The 18,968-nt window shown below is 40.8% G+C and overlaps 1 protein-coding gene across 3 annotated transcripts; it reads left to right on the plus strand.

The window, feature by feature from the left end:
* Nucleotides 1-389: 389 nt before the first annotated feature.
* Nucleotides 390-18,491, plus strand: nfil3 (nuclear factor, interleukin 3 regulated). 3 transcript variants are annotated; one of them, XM_043714163.2, is made up of 2 exons: nt 390-580; nt 16,405-18,491. In XM_043714163.2, the coding sequence occupies exon 2, from the start codon at nt 16,673-16,675 to the stop codon at nt 18,182-18,184; it is 1,512 nt and encodes a 503-aa protein (XP_043570098.1). In that variant the 5' UTR covers nt 390-580; nt 16,405-16,672; the 3' UTR covers nt 18,185-18,491. The 3 variants fall into 3 exon arrangements, with proteins under 3 accessions (XP_043570098.1, XP_087853167.1, XP_087853162.1); XM_087997041.1 differs by lacking the exon at nt 390-580 and adding an exon at nt 1,405-1,951; XM_087997036.1 differs by lacking the exon at nt 390-580 and adding an exon at nt 1,965-2,190.
* The last annotated feature ends 477 nt before the right edge of the window (nt 18,492-18,968 follow it).

Genomic DNA, 18,968 nt, shown 5'->3' on the forward strand with positions numbered 1-18,968 from the left:
TGTGCTTGGAAAAAAAACAAGTTCATGGCACCACACAACTTGAAGTCCGCCATTTCTGTCTTTAGTAACTTCATTTCATTGTTTTAGGACACCTTAAGCGCAAGCTGGCAGTGACCCTGCTGGATGTTACCTAAATAGCAGTTTCGTGAGATCAGCACCTCCTTCCGTCTGCGTCCGTAACTCTATTTCTCTCCAGTTATGCAACAGCGAGTTATATTGTGCCACTTTCCAACCTAACCCAGTACAATCTTAGCACCCGCCCCCTTTGTGCCCCGGTTCAGGCCGCATTGGCCGATCCCCTGCGACTCGCTGACGGCTCCGCTTCGCTGTGCGGTCAAGCGCACTGCCAATCAGACAGACAGCTTTTTTTCACTCAGGGTAGGTTGTTCGGCGGCTGACCTACTAACACAGATCTCGGGCACCATCAGCATCAGGCAGACGGCTTTGTGAGAAGCACGGTTTCAATGGGAAGTAAGAAAGAGAGGAAAGAGGCATGATAAGTAAAATATCGGTGTATTTCCAACGCGCGAGACGACCTCGGCTTTGGTTCTCAGCGGTTGCAGTTATGCTGTTTGGCGAGGTAAATGCTACTTTGATTTGTTGTTTTCTGGGGTGGTGCATGTAATAAAATGGATTTAATCTCCAACTAAAGACGCAAAACTCCAGAGCGACAGTGTTTTGCGTCTCCCTGTAACGAACAGCTTCTATATATAAATTCTTTTATATTTATAATATCTATCCACTGAAGAGGTACTGACCGTGCTATTATGTAACCGCAGAAACGCTGCTAGCCTTTTATAATGTCTGTGAATTGATGCAAAACTAAAGAGAGGAAAGAAACCCTGCAAAATAAACAAAAGAACGGGATAGACGTTGCAATTTTATAACGTGGAAGTAGGATATCTGAGACAGGTTTCATGAATGTGTATGTGATACTGATACAGGTTGGTTCTGAGCAATATATGTAATGGGATAACTATCGCTTTATGTGGCAAATTCTCCATTCTACTGTATATTTTTATGGTATTAATGCGTTATTATTAATAGCTTGTTCGCCTGCAGAGCACATCCTGTGCCTTGCACTGTAGGGCTTGTTCTTGTAAACATTGCATAATATAGCCATTATAAAACACTGGCAACATAAAGAGGCTGAAAGGGCGCTTTTGTAATTCTGGCATTAGGAAATTAGGACACGAGGGCAGTGCTGCTTGTTCTTTTAAAAAAAGATAAACAAATATTTATCATATTGGTTTGGAAACGATCATCACTACATATAATTCAATCCATTTAGAAAAATAAAATCCAACTATTTCCACAAACCTCGCGTTACTCACATCGGTTAATCGATCCACTCAAATGTATCATTCATTGTGGCAACTGACTGTCCTGTCCTTTTGAAGCAGAGCACGCCTATTTGGAAATGTTGCATAACGTAATCGGGAGGAGGAAAAGGTGGAATTCGCAAGGCACGAATAACAGGGATTGTGCAATCTTAACTGTAAGATTATCACAAAGCAGATATGCTTTGAGGAATTATCTAGGATATTTTAAATATCCATGTCCAGGAACCTACGTAATGGTAATTCTAAAGAATAAGCATTTCGATTATAATTGTCCACCGGAATGTAAGGGAACCTATACATAGCCTCTGGCGCGGCATCCTAAAAATACGGCGAAGAAAGCTTTGTCTTTTTAAAGTTTTTCTTAGCCAGATGGCGCGGCTTTTTCCTCCAGTAGAAAGGAGTATGTTGTAGGCGTTGGTGTTGGGAGCACGTGAAGGGCAGCGGTTGCATTCCTTTGTTCGGGGGGGATCGGAGTGAAGAGCAAGACCAAGAGCTGAATGAGGATGAATCAGCCGCAGGATCAGTACGGATGCTGCTTTTGTCACGTATCCTGATTCTTACTGTCGCAATCCACTGAAAGGAAGAGAAAACGCAACATACGCACAGAGGTACATTATTATGAAGCAATCGATTCAGGATTGGCACACCTTTCCAGAACATTTCATCAGTACAGTCATAAACCAGTTCAATATTATGAACATATTGAATAACATGGGGTGGTGAGACTGGCTGCCGGAGCTTTAAGGCGATCTTTCAAGTGGGATAGTAGTTTTAGCTTAAGAATCATCCCTCCCTTATCCAACCATTTAATGGTCCCAGCCCTTAGTACATGACAACTCCCATAGTGGTAAGTACATGGATTGTATTTTTTTTCTGAATCTGGTGATTTTAATAACTAGTTGATGACTGAAGATAAAGCTTTAAATTGTTTTAAAACGTATTGTTAATTTCATTTATTAATGTCACCTTTATTTAAAAATAATTTCTCTGCCAATTAGTTCCATTAAGTTCGCACTTCATTGCTTTGCAAAAGATTTTTTTGCCATCCCTCCCCCTGCCATGTTCAAAAATTTTTTTTGGCTAAGCTGTCTTTGTGATACTTGTTTTACTTCTAAAATAACAATAACTACATTGTAGTGTTTAAAATCTATGTCACTGTTACTGTTGACCCGACAGCAAGCCAGAATTGTATATGGCTGGCTAAATAGGTCATTGGTGTAATAGCTTTATTTTCCTGGTGCTTAGTAATGTTGTCACCAGTAATGCTGGATTTGATGGCTGAGTTGCAATAAGGGAAAAGTTCTTTAGGTGGCGCAATAATCATTTTCACCCCTGCTGAAACAGAAACTTTTTTGCTCTGCCCCAACACCCATCATTGTGAGTTCCGCATCGTAACAAAATCACGAGAAAAGCGATTCAACTTAGGCGAGATTGAGTGAAATGCAGGTAAATCGCAGCTTCATTTGGAAGGTGTGTTTGGGTATACTACTTTCCTCAACACAGGATTGTCCATTACAGTTCTTGACTGGGCCCGCAGTTCTGTTAGATCCATTTCCCATACTTCTGCACTTGTCCCTTCCCATTCCACCCCCAACCACCCACAACACCAATATGGCCCCCTTAGTGCTCACTTTCCATCCCTCAACAGTTGCATCCAGAGGATCTTAAGCCATCGTTTCTGCTATCTCCAGGCATATATTCTCCTCCCTTCCCTTGTCAGCCTTAGAACATAGAACATTACAGCACAGGCCCTTCGACCCTCGATGTTGCGCCTACCTGTGAAACCAATCTGAAGGCCATCAAACCTATGCTATTCCATTTTTGGCCATATATCTATCCACTGATCATTTAAATACCCTTGAAGTTGGTGAATCTACTACGGTGCAGGCACTGCGTTCCACACCCTTCCTGCTCTCTAAGTAAAGAAATTACCTCTGACATCTGTCCCATATCTATCACCCTTCAATTTAAAGTTATATCCCCTCTAGTCATCACCATCCAAGGAAAAAGACTCTTACTGTCCACCCTATCTAACCCTCTGATTATTTTATATGTCTCAATGAAGTCACCTCTCAAGCCTCCAGTCCCTCAGCCTTACCTCGTAAGACCTGCCCTCCATACCAGGCAACATCCTCTGAACCTTCTCCAAAGCTTTCACATCTTTCCTATAACACAGTGATCAGAACTGTATGCAATATTCCAAGTGCAGAGTTCTATACAGCTGCAGCATGACCTAATGGTTCCGAAACTCAATCCCTCTACTAATAAAAACCAACACACTGTATGCCTTCTTAACAACCCTATCTACCTGGTTGGCAACTTTCAGGAATCTATATACATGGACACCGAGATCCCGGTGCTCATCAACACTACCAAGAGTCTTACCAATAGCCTAGTACTCTGCATTCCTGTTACTCGTTCCAAAGTGAATCACCTCATCTTTATCTGCATTAAACTCCTCTTATTTGCCGCCTCTCAGCCCAGCTCTGCAGCTTATCTATGTCTCTCTGTAAACAACAACATCCTTCGGCACTATCCACAACTCCACCAACCTTCGTGTCGTCTGCAAATTTACTAACCCATCCTCCTAGGCTCTCATCCTGGTCATTTATAAAAACCATTGGGGAACCATATTATAAACCATAGTGGACCCAAAACAGATCCTTGCGATACACCACTAGTAATTAAACTCCAGGATGAACATTTCCCATCAACCACCACCCTTTGCCTTCTTACAGCTAGCCAATTTCTGATCCAAACGGCTAAATCACCCTCAATCCCATACCTCCGCATTTGGTGCAATAGCTAGCGTGGGGAGCCTTATCAAACGCCTTCCTGAAATCCATAAACAGCACATCAACTGTTTTACTGTCATCTACCTGTTTGGTCACCTTCTCAAAGGTTTGTGAGGCACGACCTACCCTTCACAAAACCGCATTGACTATCCCTCATCAAATTATTCCTCTCTAGATAATTATAAATCCTTTTTTTAATAATCTTTCCAACACTTTACCCACAACAAAAGTAAGGCTCATTGGTCTATAATTACCAGGGTTGTCTCTATTCCCCTCCTTGAACAAGGGAACAGCATTTGCTATCATCTAGTCTTCTGGCACTATTCCTGTAGACAATGACAACGTAAAGATCAAAGCCAAAAGCTTGGCAATTTCCTCTCTGGCTTCCCATAGAGCTGCTTCCTCTGAGACACCCTGGTCCACTCCTCCTCCACTCCCAACATCTCCTTACATCTCTGTAGCATCTTCCCATGAAATGTAAAAGGTGTAATACTTACCTGTTTACGTCCTCCCATTTCACTATGCAAGGCCTCAAACACACTTTCCAAGTGAAGTAGTGATTTACCTGCACTTCACTGAGTCTAGACTATTGTACTCACTGCTCACAACAATCTCCTCTACATTGGGAAAATAAAACAAAGACTGAGTGACCACTTTGCGAAACACCTCCCCCCCCCGCCATATTCTATCTGCAAAAATGACCTCAAGTTTCCAGTTGTCTGCCACTTCCAACATACCATCACATTTTCTGGCCAAAATTTATGTCTTGGATCTGCTGCAGTGCTCCAGCAAAACTCAGCTCAAGCCTGGAGAACAATGTCTCATTTTCTGCAGCCTTCAGGACTCATTATTGATTTGAATAATTTTAGGGCATAAGCACCTTCTTTACATTCTTAACCCATCCCCATACAGCATCTGTCATCATCACATGGACTGCTCTCATCACAGTGAACACAATTTCATCCACTAATGGTCCCCATAAGCACCTTTCTCTTCCCCTGGCTCATCATCATTCAACCGCTGTCCTTTCTCTCTGGGCTCCATCTTTGCCTATCATTACATCATTCCCCACCCCCCTCCCATCCCTGCTTTCAGCATATAGTATACCACTTTCAGCATATGTACCCACTGAGAGCTCCTATCAGTTCTGAAGAAGGTCTTTGGACGCAAAATGTTGACTCTGTTTTCTGTCTAGTGTTCTGGCCTCAACTGCTTTCTTTGACAAAGAATTTCATAGGCTTACCACTCTTTGGGTGAATATCAGATTCCTGAAGAAGGGCTAATGCCCGAAACGTCGATTCTCCTGTTCCCTAGATGCTGCCTGACCTGCTGCGCTTTTCCAGCAACACATTTCCATCTCTGATCTCCAGCATCTGCAGACCTCACTTTCTCCTCATAAATTTCTCCTCAACTCAATCCTGAATGACCTACCTTTTTATTGTTCGATTGTCACCCCTAGTTCTGGACTCCCTGATCATCAGGAACCTCCTTCCTGTGTTTACTCTATCTGGTCTTCTTAAAATTTTATAAGTTTCCATGAGATTCCTTCTAAACTCCAATGAATATTGTTCTGATTGATCTGGTCTGCCTTCATAAGTCAGTCCAGCCACTGCAGGAATTAGGCTGGTACATTTTTAGTGCACTCACTTCATACTCAGAACATCATTCCTCAGATGAGATTATAATTGTCCAGCGTTCAGGTCCCTGAACAATTGCAACAAGACACCCCCATTCCTGTTGAATCCTCTCGCTATGAAGGCTAAAATGCCACTTGATTTTTTCACCACCTGCTGCATATACATGCTTGCTCCTGCTGACTGTGTTCAAGGAACCCTCCAACCACAAGGGATGAACTCAGATTTCTCCAGTTTCCTCATTTTCTCCCCCCCCCCCTTGTCTCAGTCCCAACCCACGAACCCAGCACCACCTTCCTAACCTGCAATCTTTTTCCTGACCTCTCCGCCCCCACCCCCACTCCGGCTTATCACCCCCACTCCGGCTTATCACCCCCACTCCGGCTTATCACCCCCACCTTTATCACCTTCCACCTATCGCATTTCCAACGCCCCTCCCCCAAGTCTCTCCTACCTACCTTTTATCTTAGCCTGCTTGGCACACTTTCCTCATTCCTGAAGAAGGGGTCATGCCCGAAACGTCAATTCTCCTACTCCGTGGATGCTGCCTGACCTGCTGCGCTTTTCCAGCAACACATTTTCAGCTGTGTTCAAGAATACCCATGTCTCATAGTACCTCCTCTTTCCCATTCTGTCACCATTCATAAAATAATCTGCCACTCACTCAATTTGTCCAAATTGTTACTGATAGTATTTAGTTGTGATTTTTAGACATTAAGTAGTCGGCACAAAAAATAGTATTTCTGTAATTTAAAAGTAAGAAAAGCAAAGTCATGATTAAAGTCAAACATTAGTGGAGTGCCTCAGGGGTCAGTGCTGGGTCCATCGCTGTTTGTTATTTATATCAATGATTTAGATGAGAATGTGTAAGGCATGATTAGTAAGTTTGCAGATAACACTAAAACAGGAGGTATCGTGGACAGTCAGGAAGGATATCAGAAATTACTGCAGGATCCTGATCAGCTAGGGAAGTGGGCTGAGAAATGGCACATAGAGTTTAATATACATAAGTGTGAGGTCTTGCATTTTGGAAAACCAAATCAAGGTAGGGAGTGTAGTGGAACAGTGGGACCTTATTCATTCATAGAATGTGGCATCGCTGGCTAGGTCAGCATTCATTGCCCATCCCCAATTGCTCATAGGAATTTGAAGGTCAACCACATTTTTGTGGATCTGGAGTCACATGTGGGCAAGACCAGAATGGTAGTATCCTTCCTTAAAGGATGTTAGTGAACCAGATGGAACGTTTCTGACAACAATGGCTTCATGATAATCATTAGACTTCTTATTTCAGATTTATTTTTGTTGAGTTCAAATTCCACCATCTGTGATGAAAGGATTCAAACCCAGGTCGGTCCCCAGAGTATTAATTATCTGCGATCTCCAGATTAATAGTCCAAGGGTAGTACCACTAGGCCATCACGTCCCCTTAATGTAATATTAAAACATGAATGACAGCTGTTCTTTCTATTTATTATGAAATTACTGTTATGCTTATTTCAATTTTAAATTCAATTGAATGGAAACCCTCAGCTTTGTTCACTTTTCATGCATAAACATCAAAGATATAGTGCAATAAAACCTTGAACCAGCTTTTCTAAACTTTGTAATTTCCAATTATAATTGCTACAGCCATTTGCAAATAGATATGATTGTGAAGGATTTCAGTTGATAGTTAAATGTTTAATTAACACGTTATATGAGTAATGTGTGAAATAATGAACATCTGCATTGAAGAAAATGAATCATAAGGAAAACGTTTTGTGACTTATTCCTCTAGAATTGCAAGGGTTAAGGATAATTGATACAATCCACTGGTAATATTATTGAATGACAACATATACCTTCTTTAAACTTCGTGTAGCTATCCAAGATTTATTTTCTTTGTGGCAGTCAAGGCAATTGTTTTTGTTTAAAAATAGTGCAGTTAATTTGTTAGAAAATTAAATGGAGATTCACTCAGTGACCAATTACTCGGTAACCAAATCAAATAAAATCCAAATTATTTGGTCTCTTTACCTAAATGATACGATTTTTATTAAGTTTTTTGAGAAGTTCCCCATTATACATAGCTATTGAAATATTTTCAGGTAATATTTTATAGTTAGCTGAAACTGGGGACCTGTCTAAACTTTCTGATGGTGGTAAAAGAAAATTCATGACTAAGAGTTTACAAGTGTTCAATTCTGCTTTAGATGCACTTGGATGAATAATTAGTTTCAATGCTACATAACTCAATTTTTAAAATTGAAAGCAATTTCCCAAATATACAATCAATTTCAAAAAACTAAGTGGAGTTTAAAAGAAGCAATTTTTCTTCACTGAGGGGAGGTCCTGTAGGACAAACAGGGAGACAGCTAACGATCCATATCCATGAACACCAACTAGCCACGAAACGACACAACCAGCTATCCTTAGTAACCACAGACGTAGATGACAAGCAACTGGGACAACGCTACTATTATAGGACAAGCCAAACCGAGAACAGCCAGGGAATTCCTAGAGGCATGGCACTCATCCACAGATTCTATCAACAAACACATCGACCTGGATTCAATATACCGGCCACTGCAGCGGACAGCTGGAACTGACAACCGGAAGCGGCAGAGACAAACCACTATAAATGCAGGAGGAAATATCACAGAAGCGCTTCACAGGAGGCTCCCAAGCACTGAGGATGTCACCTAGACAGGGGACGAAACGTCTGCAACACAAATTCCCAGCTCGGCAAACAGAACCACAACAAAAAACAGGGTTCAGAAAAGATTTACAAGAATGTTGCCAGGATTGGATGGTTTGAGCTATAGGGAGAAGCTGAATAGGCTGAGGCTATTTTTCCTGGAGTGTCAGGCTGAGGGGTGACCTTATAGAGGCTTATAAAATCATGAGGGGCACAGGTAGGATGAGTAGCCAAGGTCTTTTCCCCAGGGCAGGGAGGTCCAGAACTAGAGGGCATAGGTTTAAGGTGAGACGGGAAAGATTTAAAAAGGACTATGGGGCAACGTTTTCACACCGAGCGTGGTGTGTGTATGGAATGAGCTGCCAGAGGAAGTGATAAAGGCTGGTACAATTACAAGATTTTAAAGGCATCTTGATGGGTATATGAATAGGAGGGGTTTAAGGGATATGCTGGCAAATGGGACTAGATTCGGTTAGGCTATATGGTCAGCATGAATGGATTGGACTGAAGGGTCTGTTTGCATGCTGTACAGCTCTATGACTGTATGAGATAGACTTGTTTTGATCTTCTGTTTGGGGATGGAGGGAGGTCTTCTGCTGCTGTGGTTGACCCAGTTTCACCAACATTGCTTTGTCAGCAGTGGTGACAGGAGCGAACTATTAAGATGAATTCACTTGATTTTGGATAATAACAAATCTTCTAATTATATTTTGCCTTTTTAATATTAGCCTTCACTGAAAAAGTGCAGAGCAGATAACTGTGTTAAGATTTTAAAAACTAAATCAGCATGTTCCAATACTTGGAGTGATCCTGGGTGTCATTCACTTTGCTTGCTGAATGTCTTTTTTGTTACACAGTGCTCTCTGTAATAAAGATTTGGAGATGCTGGTGTTGGACTGGGGTGTACAAAGTTTAAAAATCACACAACACCAGGTTATAGTCTAACAGGTTTAATTGGAAGCACACTATCTTTCGGAGCGACGCTCCTTCATCAGGTGATTGTGGAGGGCTCGATTGTAACACAGAATTTGTAGCAAAATTTGCAGTGTGATGTAACTGAAATTATACATTGAAAAATTGATTGTCTGTTAAGCAGAGGAAAGTGGCCGAGCAGAGGCTGATAGCTAAGTTCGGTACCTATCAGGAGGGCCTCAACCGGGACCTTGGGTTCATGTCACATTACAGGTGATCACCATTGCACTACACACACACACACACACACACACACACACACACACACACACACACATTCCCACACACACACACAAACATTCCCACACACACACATTCCCACACAAATATACACACACACACACACATTCCCACACACATTCCTACACACACACACACATTCCCACACACATTCCCACACATTCACTCACACACACACACACATTCCCACACACATATACACACACACACACATTCCCACACACATTCCCACACACATTCCCACACACACACACCCACACACACACATTCCCACACACATTCACTCACACACACACACACACATTCACACACACACACACATTCCAACACACACACACATTCCTACACACACACACACACACTCCTACACACACACACACACACACATTCCTACACACACACACACACATTCCTACACACACACACACACACACACACACATTCCCCCACACACACACACATTCCCCCACACACACACACATTCCCCCACACACACACACATTCCTACACACACACACACATTCCTACACACACACACATTCCTACACACACACACACACACACACATTCCTACACACACACACACACACATTCACACACACACACACACACACATTCCTACACACACACACACATTCCCACACACATTCCCACACACACACACCCACACACACACACATTCCCACACATTCACTCACACACACACACACACATTCACACACACACACACACACACATTCCCACACACACACACATTCCTACACACACACACACACATTCCTACACACACACACACACACATTCCCACACACACACACATTCCCCCACACACACACATTCCCCCACACACACACACATTCCTACACACACACACACATTCCTACACACACACACACACACACACATTCCTACACACATTCACACACACACACATACACACACATTCCTACACACACATTCCCACACACACACACACACACACACACACATTCACACACACACACACATTCCTACACACACACACACACACACATTCCCACACACACACACACATTCCTACACACACTCACACACACACACTCACACACATTCACACACACACACACATTCCCACACACACACACACATTCCTACACACACACACACACACATTCCTACACACACACACACATTCCTACACACACACACACACACACACACATTCCTACACACACACACACACACACATTCCTACACACACACACATTCCTACACACACACACACACATTCCTACACACACACACACACACATTCCCACACACACACACATTCCCCCACACACACACACATTCCCCCACACACACACACATTCCTACACACACACACACATTCCTACACACACACACATTCCTACACACACACACACACACACACATTCCTACACACATTCACACACACACACATACACACACATTCCTACACACACATTCCCACACACACACACACACACACACACATTCACACACACACACACATTCCTACACACACACACACACACACATTCCCACACACACACACACATTCCTACACACACTCACACACACACACTCACACACATTCACACACACACACACATTCCCACACACACACACACATTCCTACACACACACACACACACATTCCTACACACACACACACATTCCTACACACACACACACACACACACACATTCCTACACACACACACACACACACATTCCTACACACACACACACATGGACACAGGTACACACAGACGTACTCACACATGCACCCCCTGACAGACTTAAGACACTCTGCACTCACTACAGTACACACACACACACTTTCTCACACTCACAACCCCCACCCCAGACAGACACACACACACAGACAAAGACCCACATGCACACATATATTTTGTGTGGTGAATTTGTACTTGCAGAGTTACATTGCACTTTGCTCAAAAACTGCATGCATTCATGTAGAACTCTGAGCTCAAAAACTGCATGAATTTATGTAAAACTCTGTTATCTCACTTTTTAGATTAGAATCAATCTAAACATCAGGTCATAGACAGAGAACACAGGGGGCTAACACCTTCAACATATTGTCTAGCTATCACCATTGTTAACAGCTAACCCGAGAATGCAATTTTTAAAAAAAGGGTTTTGTGATTTACACATGAAAGAAGTGAAACTATCACTGTATTCTAACAGATGAAAGGCTTAACAGACAATCAATTTTTCAATGTATAATTTCAGTTACATCACACTGCAAATTTTTGCTATAAATTCTGTGTTACGATCGAGCCCTCCACTATCACCTGATGAAGGAGTGTTGCTCCGAAAGCTAGTGTGTTTCCAATTAAACCTGTTGGACTATAACCTGGTGTTGTGTGATTTTTAACTCTGTAATAAAGGTTACCTCCTAGCTCATAATTTTTTGATTCATCAAAGATGAATGTATATTTATTTTCACAAGCATTTAGAAACTATAATGAGTCAGAGCAGAATAATTTAAACAGAAGTAGTCTTCATCGGTTACTTCTTTGAAAATTACTGATTAGGTCATCAGCTTTTATACTTGAGCCAGTAAAGCTATGCAATACATTCTCAACTGAAATGCGTTTATCCTGTTAATAAATGGAAACCTCAAACAAGTTATGTTTAAAAAAATTCCATCTGATATTGTACTTGAATATCCCATGTGAATTTAGTCATTTTAAGATTTGCTGGTAATCGTTTCCATTTGTAATACTTCTGGGAGTTAACTTGAGGGGTGGATCAAGGTCCTGCGAAGAATTTTCCAAGTTGTGACTAACAAAAATTGTTTGAGTTAAAAATAAACTGTTGTGCAGAAACTCAACAAGTCTGACAGCATCTGTGGAGAGAAAGCAGAGCTAACATTTTGGGTCCAATGACCCTTCAGAACTGTACCTGAAATGTTAACTTTGCTTTCTATCCACAGATGCTGCCAGAACTGCTGAGTTTCTCCAGCAATTTTTAGTTTTGTTTCAAATTTCCAGCATCCACAGTTATTTGATTAATTTTAACATTTTTGAGTTTGTGGTTATTCTCAGCAAATAAAGCTCTAAAGAAACAAAATGTTATATAGAATGGTCAACATATTTATGTAGAGGCAAATCAGGGCATAACTTATATACCTTAATGGTAAGGTCCTGGGGAGTGTTGCTGAACAAAGACCGTGAAGGGCAGCTTCATACTTCCTTGAAAGTGGAGTCACTGATAGGCTAATGAAGAGGTGTTTGGTATTTATTTGTCAGAGCATTGAGTAGAGGAGTTGGAAGGTTATTTGCTGCTGTACAGGGCGTTTAGGCCACTTTCAGAATATTGTGTGTAATTCTGGTCTCAACCTATCGGAAGGATGTTGTGAAACTTGCAAGGGTTCAGATAAGATTTGCAAGGATATTCAAAGTTAAAAATCACACAACACCACCAGGTTTTCTTCCAACAGGTTTAATTGGAAGCACTAGCTTTCAGAGTGCTGCTCCTTCAGGTGGCTGTGGAATATAAGCGTGTAAGACACAGAATTTATAGCAAAAGTTTACAGTGTGATGGAACTGAAATTATATTTTGAAAAAGACTTGGATTGTTTGTTAAGTCTCTCACCTGTTAGAATGACCATGTTGGTTTCAATTCTTTCATATGTAAATCGCAATACTTTTTTTTAAAAGTTACATTCCCAAGAAAACTTTAACAATTGGGGTCTATCAGCCCAGATAATGTATTGAAGGTGTGAGCTCCCCTGTGTGATACTGTCGTGTCACAATGTTTAAACTGATTCTAAATTTAAAAAAATGCACTTACAGAATCTTACATGGAGTCATGTAGTTTTTGAGCAAAGTAAAATGTAACTCTGCAAGTACAAATTCACAACATAAACGTGTGTGTATGGGGGGTTGGGGGGGGGGGGTGCGGAGGGTCGTGAGTGTCTGTGAGAGAGTGGGTGGTACATTGGTGAGACTGAGCAGAGACTACAGCAATGGATGAACGGGCACTGCACAACAATCAGCAGACGACAGGAGTGTTCCCTCCCAGTTGGAGAACACTTCAGCAGTCCAGAACATTCAACCCTGGGCCTTCAGGTGACCATCCTCCAAGGTGGACTACGGGACAGGCAGCAATGAAAAGTGGCTAAGCACAGGTTGATAGCTAACTTCGGTACCCATGGGATGGCCTCAACCGGGACCTTGGGTTCATGTCACACTACAAGTGACCCCATTGCATACTCACACTCTCTCACAGACACTCACAACTCTTTCCCCCCCACCAAACACACACAAGTTTGTGGGGTGAATTTGTACTTGCAGAGTTACATTTTACTTTGCTCAAAAACTGCATGAATCCAAATAAATTCTGTAAATTCATTTTTTTTTAGATGTCTAAACATTGTGACACAGACTGCATCACACAGGGGAGCTCACACCTTCAGTACATTATCTGGGCTGACAGACCCCAATTGTTAAAGTTCACTTGGGAATGTAACTTTTTTAAAAAACGTTTTGGCGATTTGCTTATGAAAGAACTGAAACCAACGTGGTCATTCTAACAGATGAGAGACTTAACAAACAATCCAGTTCTTTTTCAAAATATAATTTCAGGTACATCTCACTGTAAACGTTTTGCTATAAATTCTGTCTTACAATCTTATACTCCCACAAACACATGATGAAGGAGCGATGCTCTGAAAGCTAGTTCTTCCAATTAAACCTGTTGTACTATAACCTGGTGTTGTGTGACTTTTAACTTTGTAATCCCAGTCCAACACCAGCATCTCCAAATCATTGCAAGGATATTGCTAGGGTTGGAGCGTTTGAGCTACAGGGAGAGACTGGACCTGTTTTCCCTGAAGCATCGGCTGAGGGGTGACTTTATAGAGATAAATTTGTGAGGGGCATGGATAGGATAAATAGACAAGGTCTTTTCCCTGGGGAGAGGGGGGAGAGAGTCTAGAATTAGAGGGCATATGTTTAGGGTGAGAGGGGGAAATTTAAAAGGGACTTGAAGGGCAACTTTTTCATACAGTGTTGTGTGTATGCAATGAGCTGCCAGATGAAGTAGGGCAGGCTGGTAAAATTACTGCATTTAAAAGGCATCTGGATGGGTATATGAATAGGAAAGGTTGAGACTCATATGGGCCAAATGCTGGCAAATGGGACTAGATTAATTTAGCATATCTGGTCAGCATGGATGAGTTGGACCAAAGGGTCTGTTTCCATGCTGTACATCTCTGACTCTATGATTCTATAATTGTGACTTAGACCAATTGGCTGGGAATAGTTTTTTTTTTAGATTACATTACAGTGTGGAAACAGGCCCTTCGGCCCAACAAGTCCACACCGACCCGCCGAAGCGAACCCACCCATACCCCTACATTTACCCCTTACCTAACACTACGGGCAATTTAGCATGGCCAATTCACCTGACCCTGCACATCTTTGGACTGTGGGAGGAAACCGGAGCACCCGGAGGAAACCCACGCAGACACGGGGAGAACATGCAAACTCCACACAGTCAGTCGCCTGAGGCGGGAATTGAACCCGGGTCTCAGGCGCTGTGAGGCAGCAGTGCTAACCACTGTGCCACCGTGCCGCCCACAATTTTGTTCTAATATTACAACTATTTTAGCTTGTTTTCTAATGACAAGGTTTTTACTTCATAATTTCTTTGCAATGTAGCCTTGTTTTATTAGTTAACCATGTTCTGGCCTAAAATCTTGTTTGGGACTCTAGCTATCTGTATATTGAATTGGAGAGATTGCAAAGGGAATGGTTGCAGCTTCAATTATAATTCATCAGGAACTATTAGTTATACTGTATGGCTTTCCCCATTCCTTAGTGTCTTAAGAATTCAAGATCTTTAAAAAATATTTTGTCCGTAGAGGGTCTGTGTTTAGTTGGGACCATCAAAAATTGTCAGTTTTAGTAAGACTTACAAATAATGGAGAATTGGCTGGATTTTGCACTTGATAAAAATTTACTTATTCACCAATTGACGAAATTTTAACCCTCAAAGATAGGTTGGGTAAGATTTCTCTTTAAAAAAGTAAATATTTGAATACTAAAATGAGCCCACTTACCTATGGTTTTAATAGAGGTGGACAGAGTCCATGCAACCAGTCCAATTGTCTGAAGTAGGCGAGCAACTTAAATTTCAAAAGAAGTTGAGTACCTCTTATTTAGCCACCATCCCAATTTTCAAGTTGTCAGCAATTCCCAGCAGCTAAGGAGAAGGGAGAAGGATTCTTCTGGTCTCTTGCACTAGATATCCAATACACAAATACAGTCTGGCTAGCTGTAGTCAGGAAACAGATTTTAAAAAAAACTAATTGGGATCTATTTAAATTTATAAAGAGCATTTTCTGGATTTACTGACTCAACGCAGCATCTAGTAAATCTGCCTTGCCTCCTAGTTAATATCCATTTCCATGTTTATGAAATTTACATTTAACTCTGCAACAATTTCTTTTATTTTATTTCATTAAAAAGCTTGATAAAACTTGGCTCATTACAAGTCTGAAGCAAGTTTCAATTCAATCTGCAGTTTAGGGTTTGGCAATATATTATGTTAACCAAGCAAATTAAAACTTGTAAGATATTACCTGCAGACCTCTGTAAACCTTTTTTGATTAACATGAGCATAAAGATAAATGGTCCAGAAATCAATGTAACATTGCTTTGTTTCAGAATGATTAATAAATATCTACTTAATCTTTTTCAGTTTATCGATGGGATTACAGTCTGATCAACAAAAATATCCATCATCCTGATCTCGCAAGTACAAAAATAATTTTTGTAGCTTTATTTGAAGCAAAAGTAGCTGCGAAGATCTCTAAGATTAGGGTCTCCAATTTCATTGTTTCATGAATAGTGAAAATGTGGTAACAGAAACCTCTAATGGAAGCAAAGCTTTCATCGATAAATACAATTGAAAATAGTTAAAAAACATTCTGCCCAGTCAGAAACCTGCAAAGAACAAAGCCGATATAATGGAAGCTCAAAGACCAACACTTCAGAATGAACCAGCATTGATTAGATCTTGCATTTCTGGAGAACAAATGGTGGTGTTAGCTCCTGCTTTAGAAAATATGGCAGAATCTCTTTGTGCAGATGACAGCATCCTAAGTGATGACCTGAGCACTGGCTCTCTCAAACAGAAATCTTCAAGCTGCCGAAGAAAACGAGAATTCATACCCGATGAGAAAAAAGATGCATTATACTGGGAAAAGAGAAGAAAAAATAATGAAGCAGCCAAAAGGTCTCGTGAGAAACGACGTTTGAATGATATGGTTTTAGAGAACAAGCTGATGGCTTTAGGTGAAGAAAATGCACGACTGAAAGCAGAACTTCTTGCTCTGAAACTAAAATTTGGATTAATCACTGCAGCATTTTATGCACAGGAGATACAAAACCTTGGAAATGCTTCAGGGCCATGTTTTCAAGACTATAAACCCTCCAGTATAAATTTAAGTTCTTTTGCTCCTGATCATGAGCGTGGTTTTCTTGGAAATGGATGTATTTCAGTCATTAAACATTCACCACCAAATTCATTGTCAGATGTTTCAGAAATATCTTCAAATGCCAGAGAAAGTCCTCTTCTTCAAGTAGCATGTAAAAGCCCAAATGGCACCTTTAAGGTTATAAAACAGGAGCCGCTGGAATTCAAAGTAGATTCTGAAACTTGTTTGCGAGAACCCAGAGAGGGTAATGGTTCTTATGTGTCAACCATGTATAGAAACTGTATTGGGAGTACCTTCAGCAGGAACTATTCACATTCACCAACTTCTATACAGATTGTGAGGTCATCAAGTAATTCGCCAAGAACGTCAGAAGCTGATGACAGTACATTAGGAAAACCTACATCTGAAGAAGATGGTGAAGATGAACAGCAAGTGCCTAAAGGCCCAATCTCCTCTCCTGTGGAATCCAAAATTGTGCACAGTGCCATAGTTAAGGTTCCTGAATCAAACTCTTCTGCACTGCCTCACAAACTTCGTATCAAGGCTAAAGCAATCCAGATTAAGGTAGAGAATGTTGAAGCATATTATGAAACACCAGAGAAACAGCCAGAATCTGCCAATAATATTTCTGCTAAAATATCTTACCCATTGAACAGAACAGAAATGTTTAAGTGCAGTGCTTCAAATGCAGTACATCCTGCCTTAGCTCCTTTGTCTATTCAAGTAGCAAGCATCAATGATTGGTCTCACAAACCAGAATTTTGGCATCGAAAAGGAAGTGAAGAGAAATTGGAAGGGGCTTATAAAAATGTTCATCAGTCATGTTCCCCTGTTAAACTGGCAAACCAATCACTTGCTGCTGGGAAAGACTGTACCTTCATTCATCAAGGAGTACAATTGGAATCAGAAAACTTGTACTTAAAACAAGGCATTGCAAATTTAAGTGCAGAAGTAGCCTCACTGAAAAAACTCATAGAAAAGCAGCAGGTTGCTGCTTCAGACTCTGGCAAAAGCACTACTGAAAAAAGATTTGTCAACTGAGATTGCAAATGAAGTAGAGTAGTTAATTTTATATTATGCTAAATTTTCACTGGAACAATTTTTGTCTTTTCACTGTAGTCAAGTTGTAATTCTTTGCAAATGCTCACATTGTTTGAACTGTATACTTTGAACATTGACTTTTGTGGACCCTGTGATACACAGGTTGTCCTGTACAATGAGAGCATTCATTTCTATACTTGCAATTACTTGATACAAAGCTATGGATGACTCTTTCATCCTTACGTTTTGTTCAACATCCAAAATTGAAATATCATGTACATCAAATTAAACAGTTGACGAACACTGAGATTTGCCTTTTTTTCTTTCTTAATATTTCAGCAATTTTCAAGGAACAGTGTTAAGTTTGATATTTAGTTATTTTAGGTTACAATGTATATTGTTCACTTGTAAGTAGCTACTTAAAACCAGGAAACATTTTAAGTTTAAAAAACGTTCTCTGGTATCGAGTATATTTTAGTCAACACTTATCACATGAAAATTGAAGACGGGTGAATTCAGCTCAATTACAATTTTTCTTATAATGTACTGATCACTTGAATGTATATATTTAGGAACAATTTTGATTATTTTATTACAAATCTTATTCTTATATCTTATACTGAGTTTCTTCTTTTTTCAGTGCTTGGGAATAGATCACTTACTGTCCAGTGTTGATATCAAACATAGTTGGGTCAATTATATCTATCGTTCAAGTTGGTAGAATGAAGCTTCTTTGACCCTATACTTAAAAATATGCCTTAGTACAACCTAGTAAAGAAAGCCC

The sequence above is a fragment of the Chiloscyllium plagiosum genome, unplaced genomic scaffold (genome assembly GCF_037043375.1).
Source record: "Chiloscyllium plagiosum isolate Xiang-an unplaced genomic scaffold, Cpla_swu_hap1 HiC_scaffold_2, whole genome shotgun sequence".
Classification (NCBI taxonomy): domain Eukaryota; kingdom Metazoa; phylum Chordata; class Chondrichthyes; order Orectolobiformes; family Hemiscylliidae; genus Chiloscyllium; species Chiloscyllium plagiosum.

Excerpts from the sequence above, each read along its gene's own strand:
- nfil3 (XM_043714163.2), top strand. The coding sequence starts at position 16,673 with ATGGAAGCTCAAAGACCAACACTTCAGAATGAACCAGCATTGATTAGA.